At 38.3% G+C, this 18,258-nt stretch overlaps 1 protein-coding gene across 1 annotated transcript in view; it reads right to left on the reverse strand.

Annotated features, from left to right (window-relative positions):
* LOC122212425 (membrane cofactor protein-like) overlaps positions 1-18,258 on the reverse strand; it is a 36,606-nt gene that overhangs the window by 15,048 nt on the left and 3,300 nt on the right. The window contains exons 2-7 of the mRNA XM_042926325.1: positions 13,325-13,507; positions 12,906-13,008; positions 6,427-6,521; positions 4,157-4,354; positions 1,699-1,881; positions 927-971 (exon numbers count right to left, since the gene is read on the reverse strand). Coding sequence (XP_042782259.1) covers positions 927-971; positions 1,699-1,881; positions 4,157-4,354; positions 6,427-6,521; positions 12,906-13,008; positions 13,325-13,507 — 807 coding nt within the window. The remainder of the gene's footprint in view (positions 1-926; positions 972-1,698; positions 1,882-4,156; positions 4,355-6,426; positions 6,522-12,905; positions 13,009-13,324; positions 13,508-18,258) is intronic.

Below are 18,258 nucleotides of genomic sequence, written 5' to 3' on the forward strand. Positions count from 1 at the left end.
CCAGGAAGATACCCTAAAGGAGCCAACAGATCACTTCTGAAAGGAGTAAAACATCAAAGTCAAAAGCACAGAATATGTACATGTTAAAAAACAGAAGCCAAGGGCCTTCCTTTTCACTAATATTAATTTGAGTGATGTCATATAAGCTGCCTTTAGGAGCTTCCCATGTGCCAGGCACTGTGCTGTTTTAAATGAATCCCATTAAGGGGCGCCTGGGTGGCTCGGTGGGTTGAGCATCAGACTTTGGCTCAGGTCATGATCTCACGGTTCATGAGTTCGAGCCCCGCAACTGGGCTCTGTGCTGACAGCTCAGAGCCTAGAGCCTGCTTCCGATTCTGTGTCCCCCCCTTCCCTGCCCCTCCCCCCAACCCTCTCTTTCTCTCTCTCTCTCAAAAATAAACATTAAAAAAAAAGTAAATGAATTCCATTAAACATTTACCATCACTCATTGAGGAAGGCATTAAATCATTTTGCAGGGGCTCCTGGGTGTCTCAGTTGGTCAAGTGTCTGACTTGATTTAGGCTCAGGTCATGATCTCACGGTGGTGAGATCGAGCCCCGCATTGGGCTCTGTGCTGACAGAGTAAAGCCTGCTTAGGACTCTCTCTCTCCCTCCCCCTCTCTCTGTCCCTTCCTTGCTTGAGTGCTAGTGCTCTATCTCTCTCTCTCAAAAAAAAAAAAAAAAAAAAAAAAAAAAAAAAAAAAATCATTTTACAAATACGTAAATACATTTAAAGTTTATATAACTTGCCCAAGTTTACATACCTGTTTATATCTGCATACTATGGCAAATAATTTTAGAATCGCTAACAACTTAAAATGGCTATCGATACGTTCTTCCTCCTTTCATTACTAAACATGATAAATGTGTGTAAAGCGTTAGAGATTTAGAAGGTTTTGAAAAATATAAGCAGGAAGGTACTAAACCTGAGACACTCGGAATTGGAGGTTTTGTACTGGGAGGAGTTGACGCTGGAAAACAAAATAATGTAGATGCATCAAATCTTGGGGTTATTGCTGGCATTTGCACCAGGAATTTAAAAGACTTTTGGAAAATATAAGCAGAAAGTTAACTAAATCTGAATGATTCAAAATCGGAGGACTAGCACTGAGAGGAATCAGTACTGACAAAAAAATAAATAAATAATGTAGACTGGATTAGTACACCCCTCCCCCCGAATTACTGCTTTCTTTTAAGTGAATTATATCTTTCATTTTTTTTTTTTAATTTAAATTCAAGTTAGTTAACATACAGTGAGTATAGTCTTGGCTTCAAGGGTAGAACCCAGGGATTCACCTCTTACGCAGGACACTCAGTGCTTGTCCCAAAGCATGCCCTCCTTAATGCCGGTCATCCATTCACCCCATCTCCCACCCACCTCCCCTTCATTTTTACACACAAAAAAGCCATACAAGAGAAACTTATATACCTGTGTGACATACGTAACATGCAAAGACCCTAGGAAAACGGATAAGATCACAGCGTAACATGCAAAGACCCTAGGAAAACGGGTAAGATCACAGCAGCAGAATGCTTCCGTGAATTCTGTAATACATCTGTCATGGAACTGAATATAAGGCAGAGTCAAATACTAGAATTGCGACCGTGCACCTATTTTTGGCGTCATTGTTATTAAACGTCAAAGAAACAAAATTACAAAAAAAGAGAGAGAGGGGAGGAAACAGATACCCATTGTACCTTTGTAACACATTGGGGCTGCAGGCTCCCAAGTGCTGTTACTGCCACAGACTGCTATGTTGGTTCCATTATAGTAATAACCCTCTGAGCACGTAAACATAACTGTTGCTTTGTAGGTAAATTTTCTTCCAAATCCTGACGTCAGTCTTCCATTGGCGGGTTCAGGATGTGGACATATGACCACTGAAAAGCAAAGAAACTCCAGAATCAATGGAAAGCTGTTTCAACAAAGGACCAAAAAAAAAAAAAAAAGAAAGAAAGAAAAAAGAAAAATAGTGCACAGTAGTCATTTCCAGCAGGAAGAAACATACAACTAATGAAAGGCAAGGTGTTAATTAAAATAAAAAAAAAAATACCCAAGAAATCTTTATGTGTATGTACACTTTAATTCCAGGAAAAAGGATTTAGAGAAATCTGTAACTTTTTTCCACCTAGAAAGACTGTCATTAGAGTTTATTCACTTTCCTACTTTTTTTCCATTACTGACAGGTTTTGAGAAAGGTCTGACCACCACATACAAATCCAGGGCAAGTTCAAGAGCAACTTTTGATCCTCATTAGCTCCGGGAATTTTAATTAATTAATTATTATTATTATTATTATTATTATTATTTTAGAGAGAAGGAGAGCATGAGCAGAAGAGAAAGGAGGAGAATCTTAAGCAGGTTGAGTGCTGAGCAACTTGGGGCTCAATCCCACAATCCTGGGATCATGACCTGAGCTGAAATCAAGCGTCAGATGCTTGACCCAATGAGCCACCCAGGTGCGCCAGCTGTAGGTATTTTTTTTTTTAAAGGTCATGCTGACACTGGCTGCAGTACCCTGCTTTTCTAGAAAGGTAGGAAAGACTTCTGAGAAGGTAATACTTGAGTTCAGATTTAAAAGTTGAAAAGCAAGTAGCCATGCAAAGATACGCAAAAAGAAAGTGCTCAGGTAGCAACAACATACACAAATGGGATGTTCAAGAAACAGAAAGGCCAGTGGAGTTAGGGCAGTGTTTTCCAAACATCTTGGCCTGCAAGCCAGAGATCGAAAGGCACATTTTACATCGTAAACCCGTATATAAGCACACAGGCCTGAAATACAGGTCAGCCTCATACCAGCGTGCTCTGCTGTTTTCCATTCTACTCCACCTCTTGGGAAGTAAACTACTGCTCATGACCTGATAGATTCATTTCAGAATCTATGAATTAATCTATTAATTAATCTTTTCGCCGTTGTGCGAAACTACTGTTAACTGCACTAATAATTTTCTTTATGTTATGCTGGCTACACATAATTTACGTACAGCAAACCTCGTCCTCTTAAGCGGACAGCTGTATGAGGTTTGACAGAGGCAAATAATCATGTAATTACCACAATAAAGACACAGAAAAGCTCCATTGCCCCCCAACATTTCCTCATGCCGCTTTGGAATCAACCCTTCCCACCCCCACAACCACCTTCACCAACCAACCAAACAATGATTTGTTGTCTATTCCTATGGGGTGGTTTTTCCAGAATGTCATAATGAGCTTAATTTCTTCTTTTTTAGTTTCTTATGGTGGAAGCTTAGATCATGGGTTTGAGACTTTTTTCTAATATAAGTATTTCAGGCTATAAATATCCTTCTAAGTAATGCTTTTGCTGTATCCCACAAATAGTGAGATTTTGATATGTTGTCTTTTCATTTTTATTCAAGTCAAAACATTTTGCAATTTTCCTTGTGACGTCTCCTTTGACTCATGGGTTGGTTAGAAGTGTCTTGCATCGTTTTCAAATATTTGGGACTTTTATAGATACCTTTGATTTCTACATTCATTCCATTGTGATCTGATATTACACTCTGAATCATTTCAATTAAAAAAAATTTTTAACTATCATATTGCATAGAATATGGTATTAGAAAATGTTCCATGTGTACCTGAACAGAATGAATATTTTACTGCTCTTCAGTGGTCCCTTTCTTCTAACAATCAAATCCCCTCCTGTGTCTCCCCGCATTATGTCACTCTCTAGACCCTTATACATTAATTTTTAAATATGTTTTGTCTAGGGTTTGTTATTCTTGTTTGAGATGGGTAGTCTTTTACAATTTATTCTACCATTTCCTATAGCCTGAACTCTCAAACATCTTGTAATAGAAGAGAAAATTGTTATTTTTAAGCCAGTGTGTGCTGTGTTTTTTTGATGTTTCTCCCAAAAAAAAAAAAAAAGAAAAAAGAAAAATCCTAACTCACACATACACAGAGGAGTTCACAATAAATAAATTAGAATGCTAAGAATGTGTAGGGTAAGGGCTGGGGAACTCTATAAATAGAACTATTTTTGAGTCAATTTTACCTGTATTAAATTGAATTAGAAACCAGTTTAACAGGAGGAACGAGCACATGGGGCTGTTTTGTTTACTTGTAGGTAGGTATCTACCAAGGGTTTCCAACATATTTACAAATGAAGAAGGAAGAAAACGGAAGTATTACCTTTACACTGCGGAGGGTTATCACTCCATTCACCATTTCCGGTACAAACAAGTCTGCTCTCTCCAATAAGTGAATATGCATCTGGTCCACTTGATTGATCACAACTGTAAGTTACCACTTCATTATATTCATATTCTTCCTTGCCACTATTGGTATATTTCCCATTTGCTATTTTTGGGGGTGGTAGACACAATATCCCTTAAAAAATGAAAAAAAAAAAAAAAAAGGACATGAAAGGCAAAAGGAAAGGAAAAGATGAAGGTAACATTAGTGAAGTCCTATGAACTGCCTTCAATAAATTCATTAACACATGATTTCTCCAAGCTGGCTATAAATCCAATATCCATTTACAAGAAAGTGTCTGTGAGAAAATGTATTCTTCCAAATTCAAACCATTAATATAGACATGAACTTTTAGCATAAAACTCATTTTCTTAAATACTTACAAAAGATACCTATATGAAATACCTATGTTTATCTGCAAGACCATTCTAAGTTCTCATCATAAGAGATGCTGATGCTTTAATGAGAAAATATGCTTGTGATTAAAAATAAAACACAGTGCTAGTTGAGAAATGCTTTATAATTTATAAATACTCTTGACACTTGAACAACATCAGGGTTAGAACTGATCCCCTGCAGTTAAAACTCCTCATATCTTTTGATTCCCCCCAAACTTAACTACTAATAGGCTCCTACTGACCAGAGCCTTACCAAGAACATAAAACGTTGATTAACACATATTTTTGTTATATGTAGTATATGCTGTATTCTTACAATTAAACAAGGTAGATAAAAGAAAATGTTATTAAGAAAACCACAAGGAAGAAGAAACACATTTACCATACTGTACTGTTAAAAAACCACAAGTAAGTGGACCCACAACAGTTAAAACCTGTGCTTTTCAAGAGTCAATTGTATAACCATTCACTAAATTGATAGTTCACAGTATCAAAATATTATTATCTGTTTTCACTTTTATCCATATGAGTCTATGGTGAAATCATTCAGATACTATAAATTGTGTGATAACACCACCGACTGAATCCAGACATCTTCCTTTAAGCCAGATTTTGAAGAGATTTGCAAAAATGGAAAACCATACCCTATTCTATTTCTTGTGGAAAATTCTGCTTTTTTAAAATTTATTTATTTTTTGATGTTTGTTTATTTTTGACAGAGAGACGGAGTGCAAGTAGGGGAGGGGCAGAGAGAGAGAGGGAGACACAGAATCCGAAGCAGGCTCCAGGCTCCGAGCTGTCAGCACAGAGCCCGACGCGGGGCTTGAACTCACAGACCGTGAGATCATGACCTGAGCCGAAGTCGGGACGCTTAACGTACTAAGCCACTCAGGCACCCCGAAAATTCTGCTTTTTTAAAAAATTTGTTGGGGCGGCCTGGGTGGCTCAGTCAGTTGTGTCTGACTTCAGCTCAGGTCATGATCTCACTGTTCATGGGTTCGAACCCCACATCGGGCTCTGTGCTGACAGCTCTGAGCCTGGAGCCTGCTTCAGATTCTGTGTCTCCTCTCTCTGCCCTTCCCTGCTCACACTCTTTCTGTCTCCCACAAATAAACATTTAAAAAAAATTGTTGCATAGGCTAACATGCATTGAGCTTACAGTTCTTAAAAGTGAATTAATAAATAATTATGAATATCAATAGACATAACCTGCATAGGAAAAGCTCTTTGTGGTTTTTATTAATTTCAAAGCATAAAGGGATCCCAACAGCAAAATTTTATTTTATTTTTGTTGTTGTTGCTATAAGACTTTATTTTTTTAATATCAAATTTATTGTCAAACTGGTTTCCATACAACACCCAGTGCTCATCCAAACAGGTGCCTTCCTCAATACCCATCACCCACTCTCCCCTCCCTCCCGCCCCCCATCAACCCTCAGTTTGTTCTCAGTTTTTTAAGAGTCTCTTAGGGTTTGCCTCCTTCCCTCTCTGCAACTTTTTTTTTCCCCTTCCCCTCCCCCATGGCCTTCTGTTAAGTCTCAGGATCCACAAAAGAGTGAAACCATATGGTATCCGTCTTTCTCTGTATGGCTTATTTCACTTAGCATCACACTCTCCACGTTGCTACACAAGGCCAGATTTCATTCTTTCTCATTGCCACGTAGTACTCCACTGTGTACAGAAACCACAATTTCTTTATCCAGTCATCAGTTGATGGACATTTAGGCTCTTTCCATCATTTGGCTACTGTTGAAAGTGCTGCTATTTTAAAGACTAATCCTCTAAATTCAAAAGAAGGCATATACTTACTAGTACACAGAGGGGGATTATGACTCCAAGTCACCGCATTATCGTCGATACTAGAAAGTTCACAATAAATAACTTTTGCCCCAAATAATCGATAACTAGAAAAGAAAAAAAGTTACTGGATTCTTCAGCAGTTAACAAGACGTGTAGAGCAATGAAAAAACATTTCTTTTAAATTTTTTTTTAACGTTTATTTATTTTTGAGACAGAGAGAGACACAGCATGAACGGGGGAGGGGCAGAGAGAGAGGGAGACACGGAATCGGAAGCAGGCCCCAGGCTCTGGGCCATCAGCCCAGAGCCCGACGCGGGGCTCGAACTCACGGACCGCGAGATCGTGACCTGAGCTGAAGTCGGACGCTCAACCGACTGAGCCACCCAGGCGCCCCGAAAAAACATTTCACATGGTTGTTTTTCTCTACTACAGTAGTTTGAGGAACAAGTTCCTTAAGGGACATATAATGAGAATGGTAACCATAGCTGCAACTTAACCAAATAAAGAATTTCTGCACTGAAATATACACTGGCCTAGAGCAAAGATTTCTAAATAAATCTGTCACATCTGTCAGTCTGGCCTCTCTGCTATCTCCAGCAATCACATTACACATTCACTTCTATGCTCTGGCCATTCTTCTCAGTCAGAACAACCAAGCAGAGAGATTAGGCCCTAGGGCTTGCCTGGATGGAGCTGAGTCCCAGCTCCATGACTCGCTTTCTATCTGACCTCAGGCAAGTCCCTTAATGTTCCTCTTGCTCAGCTTCCTCATCCCGCCAAAGAGGATAACAGCATATACATCATGGAGCTCTTTTTTTAACATGTATTTATTTTTGAGACAGAGAGAGAGAGAGCATGAACAGGGGAGGGTCAGAGAAAGAGGGAGACGCAGGATCTGAAACAGGCTCCAGGCTGTGAGCTGTCAGCACAGAGCCCGATGCGGGGCTCGAATTCACGAACCGTGAGATCATGACCTGGGCCGAAGTTGGACGCTTAACCGACTGAGCCACCCAGGCGCCCCCATCATGGAGCTCTTTTGAGGATTAGATGAGTTGCCATCTGGCACATAGCAAGTGTTAGGTGAGTTTTAGTTCTTATTCATGTTTACATCACAGTATCTGTTTTTATAAATGCTTATTCATTGCGGGGGGGGGGGGGGACAGAAAGAGAGGGAGAGAAAAGCTGACAGTGCAGAGCCCGATGTGGGGCTATATCCTACAAACCGTGGGATCATGACATGAGCCGAAACCAAGAGCTGGCTCCTCAACTGACTGAGCCACCGATATGTCCCCATAGTATCTTTCTAACAAGGAGTAGCTCAGGGATATGCCTACTCATTATCTTCTCTGATGATTTAAATTCACAGTACTCTCTTCTCCTGAACTCTCATTGTAATGATCATGAATCATTATATTTATTTGGGACTATTCATTTGCTACTTTGTTTTGACATCTTTTTGTATGTATTTTGTTTCTCAATAAGGCTACAACTTCTCTGAGAAGAGAATAGGTCTTAAATTTTTACTGTTCCTTAAAGTGCCTAACAAGCTATCTCTAAATAACTATAGGCCTACCTCATTTTATTGTGTTTTGTGTGTGTGTGTGTGTGCACTTGGCAGATACTGTATTTTTTTTAATAAACTGAAGATCTGTGGCAATACTACAACATGCAAGTCAATCAGTGCATTTTTCAAACAGCATTGGCTCACTTCGCGTCTCTGTGTAAACTTATCTTTAAATTAAGGTATGTACATTGTTTTTTTTTTTTAATATATAATGCTATTGCACATTTACTAGACTCCTTTATGGCATAAACCTAACTTTTATGTGCACTAGAAAACCCAATAATTAATTTCACTCACTTTTTTGAAATACTTGCTTTATTGAGGGGTTATGGAACCAAACCCTCAACCTCTGAGGTATGCCTACGGTGACAGCATGCTCCAATATTTTTACTGGACCAAGTTAAAAAACAGACAGTGAAACTGCCTGCAAATGCTTCTAGCTGAATTTTCCCCCAGAATCAGTCAATCACTGATTCTCTATTAAAATGTATTAGGAGATTATTCTGGAACAATGGCAAGGTGGTAAGCACCAGGAATCTGTCTCTCGATCTAGAAGACAACTGCACTCTTAGGATCTATGTGATGTAAATATTTTAGAACTAGGGAGTCTGCTGATGGTTTACAACTTCCCAGGAAAGACTTGGGCAGGTAAACTGCATTGATTTCAGTCAATTTCATCTCAGCAGAGTGTCAGGTACCCATCCTCCAACCCCCCAGCAGGCAGCTGTGCATGCATTCTTGGAGCAACTTAGAAGCAGTTGGGAGATCCAGGGTGGGCAAAAAAGACTCTGTCCTCCAAATAGCGGGGATCTGTGCTCTTATCACTGAACTCTGCTTCTGATCACAGAGAAGCAGTGAGGCAGGCAGTTACTGTTGTCACACCTGCCCCTAACTCTTGTAAGCCCCCTTCTACCAGCCTGAAGTGACTTCTAGGGGACTAAACATCCAGTGCCCTCTGCTTCTCATTTCATGTTTCATTTTTCTCCACTCAGGAGCCAGACATTAAAGACTAGAACACTGAAAGACAATTGCATATGTGGGAAAAAGTAAAAGTGAATGTGCATGCCCAGAGAAAGGCTAGAAAAAACTGAAAAGACCTTCAGTTTACATGTCAGGCTGATCCTTCGCATGGAGACAGCCTACAAGAATAACATAAAATGGCAAACCCTAGGGAAAGAGGAGAATCTGATTTCCAGAGTTAGCACATTAGTAGATTCAAACGTACAGTTCAACAAAAGTTACGAGGTATGCAAAGAAAGAGGAAAGTCTGGTCCATTCAAAGGAAAATATACATTGACAGAAATTAACAGAACTAGACAAAGACTTTAAAATAAAAGTCTTAAAGATGCTCAAAGAATTAAAGGAAGAAATGTAGAAAGTCAAGAAAACAATGTGTGAAGAAAATGGAAACATCTACTGGAGATAGAAAACCTACAACAAAACCAAAATGCAATTCTGGAGTTGAAAAGCATAATAACTACAATGAAAAATTCACTAGGGAATCGAATACAGATTTGAACATGCAGAAGAAAGAATTGGTGAAGAGAGGGCAATGGAAATTATGGAGTCTGAGGAGCAGAAAGAGAAAAGATTGAAGAAAAGTAGACAACAACAGGTACTTAGGTGACACCAATATGCTAGCCAACATACATGCTGTAAGACAACAAGAAGAAGACAGAAAGGGCACAGAGAATATCTGAAGAAATAATGGTTGGAAACTTCCCAATTTTGATGAAAGTTGTGAATATAAACATCTAAAATGCTCAACAAACTCCAAGTAAGAAGAATGCATAGAGACCCACACTAGAAAGCATAAGAAACTTTCAAAAGACAAAGACAAAGACAGAGAATCTTGAAAGCTGGGAGAAAGAAGTGAATCATCGCTTAGGAGGAATCCTAAATAAGATTCTCAACAGATTTCACATCAAGCTCAAAGGGCTAAAAGAAAAAGAACTAGCAACCAAAATTCCTCTATCCAGTAAAACTGTCCTTCAAAAGTGAGGGAGAAATCAAGACTTCCCCAGAAAAAAAAATCTGAGGGAGTTTGTGACCAACAGTTTGTGACTACAATTTCGCTTGTAGGAAATGTCCAAGGGAGTCTATGAGGTGAAATGAATGGACACTAAAAAGTAACTTGAAGCTGTATGGATAAAGATCTCAATAAAGTAAATACCTGGGCAACATTAAAAGCTAGTATTATTGTAACAATGGTTTGTAAGTAAAATTTTTGTTTTCTATATGATTTAAGACACCAATCTTTTAGAAGGAAATAAATTATTAGTGCAGAAGCTAGTATTACAATTATTAGTGTAGAGATCAGCGCGGCATCAGCAACCAAAAGGGTGGGGATGAAGCTGTAAATGAGCAGTTTTTGTAATTTATTGAAGCTAACCTGGTATAAATTCAAACTGGAGTGCTAAGAGTGTAGGATGTTAACTGTAGTCCCCATGGTAACTACAAACAAAATAGCTGTAGAATATACACAAAAGGAAATGAGAGAGGAATTTAAACATTTCACTGTAAAAATAAACTAAACAAAAAATTAAACAGTAATACAGGAAATGAGGGACATAAAAAGGTATAAGACATATAGAAAAAAAATAGCACAATTTCAGAAGTGCCTCCTTGCCAGTAATTACTTTAAATGTAAATGGATTAAATTCTCCAATCAAAAGACAGTGATCAGCAGAATGGATGAAAACACATGCATGATCCAGGGGGACCTGGGTGGCTCAGTCAGTTGAGCATCTGACTCTTGATTTTGTGTCAGGTCATGATCTCACAGTTTATAGGATCAAACTGTGTTGGGCTGTGTGCTGACAACACATAGCCTGCTTAGGATTCTCTCTCCTTCTCTGACCCTTCCCAACTCAATTCTTTCTTTCTGTCAAAATAAACTAAACCCAAACCTAGCAGAAGGGAGTATTAAAGACTAGAGAGGAGATAAATAAAATAGAGGAGAAAAACCAAAAGTTGGTTCTTTGTAAAGATCAACTGAATTCACAAACCTTAGTTAGATGGACTAAGAGAGAGAGAAGACTCAATTTATTGAAATCAGAAATGCAAGTGGGAACATTACTATCAATTCTACAGAAATATAAAATATAATAAAAGAGTTCTATTAACAGTTTTGCACCAACAAGTTGGATAACCTAGATAAAATGGACGAATTCCTAGAAACACAAAGGCTACCAAAACTAAACCATGAAGAAACAGAAATTACGACTACTTACTCACCTATAACTAGTAAGGAGATTGAATCAGTAATTGAAATTCTCTCAATAAAGAAAAACCCCAGACCTGATGGTTTCATGGGTGAATTCCACTAAACATTTAAAGAACTAATACCTATCCTTCTCAAACTTTTCCAAAAAATTTAAGAGGAGGGAAATCTTCCCAATTCATTCAATGAAACCAGCATCAACATGATACCAAAAGACACTACAAGCAAATAAAGCTACACACCAATACTTCTTATGAACCATGATGCAAAAAATCATCAAAAAATACTAACCAACAAAATTCAGTAGCATATTACATACAATGAACAAGCAAAATTTATTCCTGGGATGCAAGGATGGCTCAACATATGAAAAATGACCAATGTCATATGCCACATCAGCAGAATGGACAAAAACCACACAATTATCTCAACTGATGCAGAAAAAGCATTTGACAAAATTCAACACTCTTTCATGGTAAATATATTCAATGAACTAGGAAGACAAGAAAACTATCTTAAGATAATAAAGGCCATTCATGAAAAACCCACAGCAAATATTATACTCAATGGTGAAAAGCTGAAAGCTGTTCCTGTAAGATCAAGAACAAGTCAAGGATGCCTGTTTTTACCATTTCTATTCAACATAGTACTGGAAGTTCTAGCCATAGCAATCAGGCAAGAAAAAGAAATAAAAGACATCCAAACTGGAAACGAAGAAGTAAAATTATCAGTTTGTAGACAATGTGATCTTATCTATAGAAAATCATAAAGATTCCACCAGAACAAAACAAGTGTTAGTAGCGCTAATAAATGAATTCAGCAAAGTAGCAGGATAAAAGACAATATAAAAAAAAAATCAGATGCATTTTCATATTGTATTCCGTTTACCTTCTAAATGAACATTTTTCATAAATGTCCAGTATCCCCAATATATACTATTGAAAGAACCCTATAGAACAAAGGCTGTTAATCTTTTTAAAAAAAATTTTTTTATGTTTATTTTTGAAAGAGAGAGAGAAAGACACAGTGTGAGTGAGGGAGGGGCCGAGAGAGAGGGAGACACAGAATCCAAAGCTGGCTCCAGGCCCTGAGCTGTAGTCACAGAGTCCGATGTGGGGCTTGAACTCATGAGCCTTGAGATCATGACCTGAGCTGAAGTCAGATGCTTAACCAACCAAGCCACTCAGAGGAGAGGCCTCAAAGGCTGTTATTCTTAAGTGCTCAATACCTCTTTTTGAGATACTTAACCTTTGTAACAATCACAAAATTCTAACAGATCTTGATCAACATAACGGTTCAGGTTAACCAGGTGAATTTTGGTCTGCTCTCAATATAAGAATATCTTCAGTTGGCAATTTGGTCTTTCATTTCTATAAGCCCAACTTCAACTGAGAGTTGGCCATTTTAAATAGGGTGCACTTTATCGTAAAAAATGAAGTCACCATTGTTAATGCTCACAATAGATATATAGTAGATATGGTAAATATTATAGAATTTTGTTTTTCTTCATTTAAATTTCTTTCTACTAATTACACATCTTTTCAGTTTCCATAAAAAGCCTGAGCCTTGTTAGGCGGTAAGTACGACTTGTCAATAGGAGGAAAATGCAATCAACTTTATGGGAACGCTGATGAAGAGAAGCAAAACAAAAATGGAATTAGGAATATTTACCTTATTTCCTCTAAGGAACAATTTACTTACCCCTCATTACAAGCATAGTGAACCTGTGATCCAAAGAGAAAACTTCCATTTACGCTGACCATATGGCCATTTATGGGATCTCCTGGATGTTGACATGATTTTTCTAAAAGAAGATTTTCAAATTTGTTGTTTCATGTCAATTTCAAAATACTTGAATTAAAGTAACAATTCTGCATTGCTTATCTGAATTCATGAGAGCATTTTCTATTTTTGACTATTATAAAGCCAAACTTAAGATTCACATTTAACCAGATAACCAATTGCCAAGAAAAAGATTCCTTGGGGATTTTTCGAGGACTGAAAAACTACTATTTAAAACCTACATTCACATGAGAAAACAATCACTGCACTAGTGGAATATGCAATCTCAAATGTGTGAAATCTCTAGAGCAATAAAAAAAAAAAATCTGTACACTTACTTGTACAAGCCTCCTGGAGAGGTGTCCATGTGTTATTAGGGTAACAAACAGAAGATATGGGAAGAAGAGGTATAATACGCTTGTATCCTGGGCGACACTGAAATTGTATATTTTCCCCAGGATCATAACTGGATTTAACAACAGTTGGCCTCATAGAGTTGTACTGCGGAGGGTCACAGGCATCTAGGGATAAGAGAATGAGAACATGAAAAGGAAGTATTTTCTCTCTGTCACCAAGCAGGGACTGTGGTCTCCCAGCAGGAACGTAATACAGAATAGAAGGAAAAATCCAAGTTTTTAAATGATTCTTCCATTCCTTTACCAAAGTTGTGATAGCAGTCAAGGATGTGCATTGCTCATTTTAAATAAAAATAATATCCTACTAGGTTTGGGGAATAGGATGAATTTTCTTTCAATAATAAGTTGAAGAAACAAAATCAGTGGTTTTTGTCTTAATGATATATGTAAAAAAGCATCCTTCCCCATCTTTTTCTAAATTCATTTCAAAACTCGCCTCTCCTCAGGGTGCCTGAGTAGCTCAGTCAGTTAAGGGTGCAACTCTTGGTTTCAGCTCAGGTCATGATCTCATGGTTTTGTGAGATCGGGCCCTGAGCCCGCTTGGGAGTCTCTCTCTCCCTCTCTTTCTGCCCCTCCTCAATTCACACTGTCTCTTTCAAAAATGAAAAAAAAAAAAAAAAACAAAAAAAAAAACTATGAATAATTGCCCTTCCTCTAAGAAGCCTTCTATAGTATATGTAGCACTCTGCTCTGAATACTCTTCCATAGCCTGAAACAAACTAAAATAACTTGTCACTTCAGGCTTAGTTTCCTCTCAGAAGGCAAATTCCTAGAGGTAAGGGATCATATGTCTTCTTTTTCTATTACTGTACCCAGTGGGTGCTTACGAAATGCTATAGTAACAAGTGATTATTAAATAAGCGTAACATATTTCATAGATCAAAATAAATATTCACTAAAGCCTTTCAAAATACAAGACTTCATTTCTTGTTTCATATTAGTGAACTGGGCATTTTATAAGTGAATAAACACCATTTAAATATCAAAATTTACTATTCTGAAATCCTTTTTTTAAGTTTATTTATTTATGTAATCTCTACACTTAATGTGGGGCTCAAACTCATGACCCCAAGATCAAGAGTTGCAGGCTTTTCTGACTGAGCCAGCCAGGCACCACTCAAAATTGACTACTCTCAATAGCATTACATGAAAAATACGTTGCTTTGGGGGACATTATTTTAAGTATGATTTCATCTTCCTCCACTGATCACTGGATCACACATTCTTTCAGAAGCTCCCTGAATGCAGCTGTCTGGGCTGTTTATCCAATACACACCTCCAGGAGTGCTACGATACTGCTATGCTTTGAGAATTTTGAGGGGGTGAAGGGAGGGTTTTTTTTCCCCTCCCTAGAATAGTGTCATTTCTACTTCAGCAATTCCTCTTCCCTTTCAATTAACCATGAGCTTGAAAACCAAACAGATCTGTCAGAACAATTCTGTAAAACAACATGATGGAGACACATCCAGTAAAGTCCTAAAGGGCTAAAAGAACATGGAGGCCTCTCCTGTAAGGGTGAGGACCTAAGGACAAAGGAGACAGATCTACTTTGATCCCTGAGGGAACTTTTCTTTCTTAATCCCTGGATCTCCGTCTTAACTTCAGATTAAGAGACTGGTCAAGAGAACTCTACTCAAGTGAAATATTACTCTCCTTTTACACCATATTCCTAAATCCTAAAATTGTATCTATAAACACCATCCAACATTTCCTTTACATCATGTCCTCGAATCCACCTACTGGCAATATGTTTTCCACATTACCACTATGCTGACCAAGATATGTGAATGCTCCTCAATCAACTGTCCAAATCAGAACAAAAGCAAAAAGCAAACAAAAAGTCATAGCAATTAAAAGCATTAAAAAGAGGATTAATAAAGAGATGAATTTTATTAATAACATTACATTTACATTAAAATGAATACGCTGAGTCATTTTATAATAGGGGGAAAAAAGCTAGAAATGCTAATATAATTCCAATCTAGATACAAATGCACCATGTCATTAGAAATCCTGGAACCACCAAGAAATAAATCAAGTAACAGCATTCCTCTGATTAAATTATGCAAGTATTCCTTGTTTTATGCATTCAACTTCAGTAACTATATTGAAACCAGATAAGCATTTTAGAATTCCAAATATGACTTTCATATATAGTGACCTGTATGGAAAAAGAAATGTCAATTGGATGGTTTATCCATTCAACTAATTTGAAGTATTTTCTTCCTCCTAACACGCATAATTATAAGACATGCTTTCAAAAACATGCAAAGTTGACAACTTGGTTTGCAAGCTTTATACGCTATAATAATTGAGTCCAATATTGCACTGTTTTACAATAGTTTCTTCTCTTGCTGGGAACACTGATGATTTTTTTTTTTTTTTTTTTAACCCTCTGGCTACCCTTTGTTCTCTGCTTGATTGGATAATGTGATATTCCTGATGGCTTGCTCTAGGAATTTGTGTTACTTCATTCTGCAGATCCCTCAGGGTGAATATGTATACTCCCATGACCTTATTATCACTGAGAGGAGTTGCCTCCCGCATCCTGGTCCCCATCCTCAATCTCTAGCCAGGGTGCCAAATGTATATATCCAATTGCCCACCCACATGCTCCACTTGGAAATGTCACGCTATCTCCGTTAACATTTTGAAGCCAAAGTGTGGTCTCTTGATTCTTTTCATACTTACACATGCCCAGCAAACAAAATAGATGGGTTTTAAAATTTCAATTCCTGTATAATTAACATACAGTGTTATTAGTTTTCAGGTGTACAATACAGTGATTCAACAACTCTATACATTACACAGTGATCATCACGATAAACATACTCTTTATCCCCTTCACCTATTTCATTCATCTCCCCACCCACCTACCCTCTAATAACCACCAGTTTCTTCTCTATATTTATGAGTCTGTTTTTTAGTTTATCTTTTTTGTTGTTCATTTGTTTGGTTTCTTAAATTCAATATATGAGTGAAATCGTAGAGTATTTGTCTTTCTCTCACTGACTTATTTCACTTAGCATTATACCCTCTTGCTGCAAATAGCAAGATTCCATTCTTTTTCATAACTAACTAATAGTCCATTATATATAGCTTCTTTATCCATTCATCTATCAACTCACCCTTGGGTTGCTTCCGTATCTGGGCTATTGTAAGTTAATGCTGCAATAAACATAGGGATACATGTCTCTTACCAAATTAGTGTTTTCACATTCTTTGGGTAAATACCTAGTAGTGGAATTATGAATCATACAGTAATTGTATTCTTAATCTTCTATGTTTTCCACAGTGGCTGCACCAGTCTGAATTCCCACCAAGAGTGGACAAGGAGGACTTTTTACCCACAACCTTGTATTTTGGATTTTGGCCATTCTGACAAGTGTGAGGTGGTATCTCATTGTGGTTTTGTTTTGCTTTCTCTGATGACTGGTGATGTTGAGCACCTTTTCATGTGTCTCTTTGCCATTTGTCTGTCTTCTTATAGAAATGTCTGTTCATGCCTTCTATTTTTCATTAGATTATTTGGGGTTTTTTGTTCTTGAGTTAAATATAGATGGTCTTCAAAACAGAAATTCCTGTTCCTTCTCTTTTATTCTGCCTTTCCTTTGAGTTCAGATCACCATCATTTCTATCTACATTGCTACTAGCATTTATGAATAGGCCTCCTTACCTACCACCCATCTTTCAGCCAGGCAGCCTGGTTCCACTACCAACACTTCTTCCCACCACATTCGTCTGAAACCCTCCCGCGCTTACACCAACAATCTACAATGTGGTCCTCAAGAAATGATCTTCTACTGAGTCTAGAGAAATTAAAGTAACTCTGGTTTAGATTTGCCATGTGCCAAGTCAAACAAAAGGGCTCAAGGTGCCCTCAAAGGACAGATGCTAACGTCATGCTGAATTTTAATGATGGTGATTGTTCATTCTTGACTATCCTGTTGCTTTCACAGTGATCTGCTCTGTGATCTAGTCCTCTGCCTTTCTCTCGCCTCTGTGTCCTCCTGCTGCCACACCGGGTAGCTCCACAGTCCATGGATGCCCTAAGCCATGTCACATCGCTAAGCCTCTGATCACAGCGTTCCCTCTGCTCTGAACACCCTTCCTACCTGCTCACCCGCAAGCCCTGTTCAACTCTCGTCTCCTTACACTGAATCCACTCAACTGTTCCTCCAGCAAGCGTTTTCCACTTCCCCGGGGAGACAGGGCTCCTTCCCCTTCCCTTGCACCGTCCTTTGCACGGACCTCTCAAGTCACTATCACATGTTTTTGTGTTTAACAGTTCCCATGGCTGGCTCCATTCATCCATGCAGCCACAACACCAAGCACACCATGTCCCTCAGAGTAGCGAGGCAAAACAACATGGCACTCAAAGGACCACTGGTGTCAAACAGAACACCATGGGGAAGAATACGCTGTCAGGCATCTGACATTGAAACTAACCATCTTTAAGCTTTAAGCACTGGAGAAAGATCTGGCCATGTCATTTCATTTGTTGCCTATCTCCCAGTATTCTGTAACCTAGCAACTGACCAGAAGGACTGTCCTCTGGGTATTACAATATGTAGAGTAAAGAAACTAAGAAACTAGCATGTAAGCACTTATAGATCTTGGCTTCTTTAATTAGAGAGAAAGAAAAGACCTAACGATATGACCCACAACAGGAGATAGTGGGTTTTATACAAAACAGCAGACCCTTTGGAGAAGAATGAGACTGGTCCCGAAACTGGACAAATGTTCCCTTCTTGCCATCTCGTGCAGCTGGCAACTCACTCCCTCTGAGGTGGTGGGCTTCCGGGCACAACACTGTCTGCCTACACACCTTCTCCTGAGAGGATGAGAGGCATCAA

The sequence above is a fragment of the Panthera leo genome, chromosome F3 (genome assembly GCF_018350215.1).
Source record: "Panthera leo isolate Ple1 chromosome F3, P.leo_Ple1_pat1.1, whole genome shotgun sequence".
Lineage (NCBI taxonomy): Eukaryota > Metazoa > Chordata > Mammalia > Carnivora > Felidae > Panthera > Panthera leo.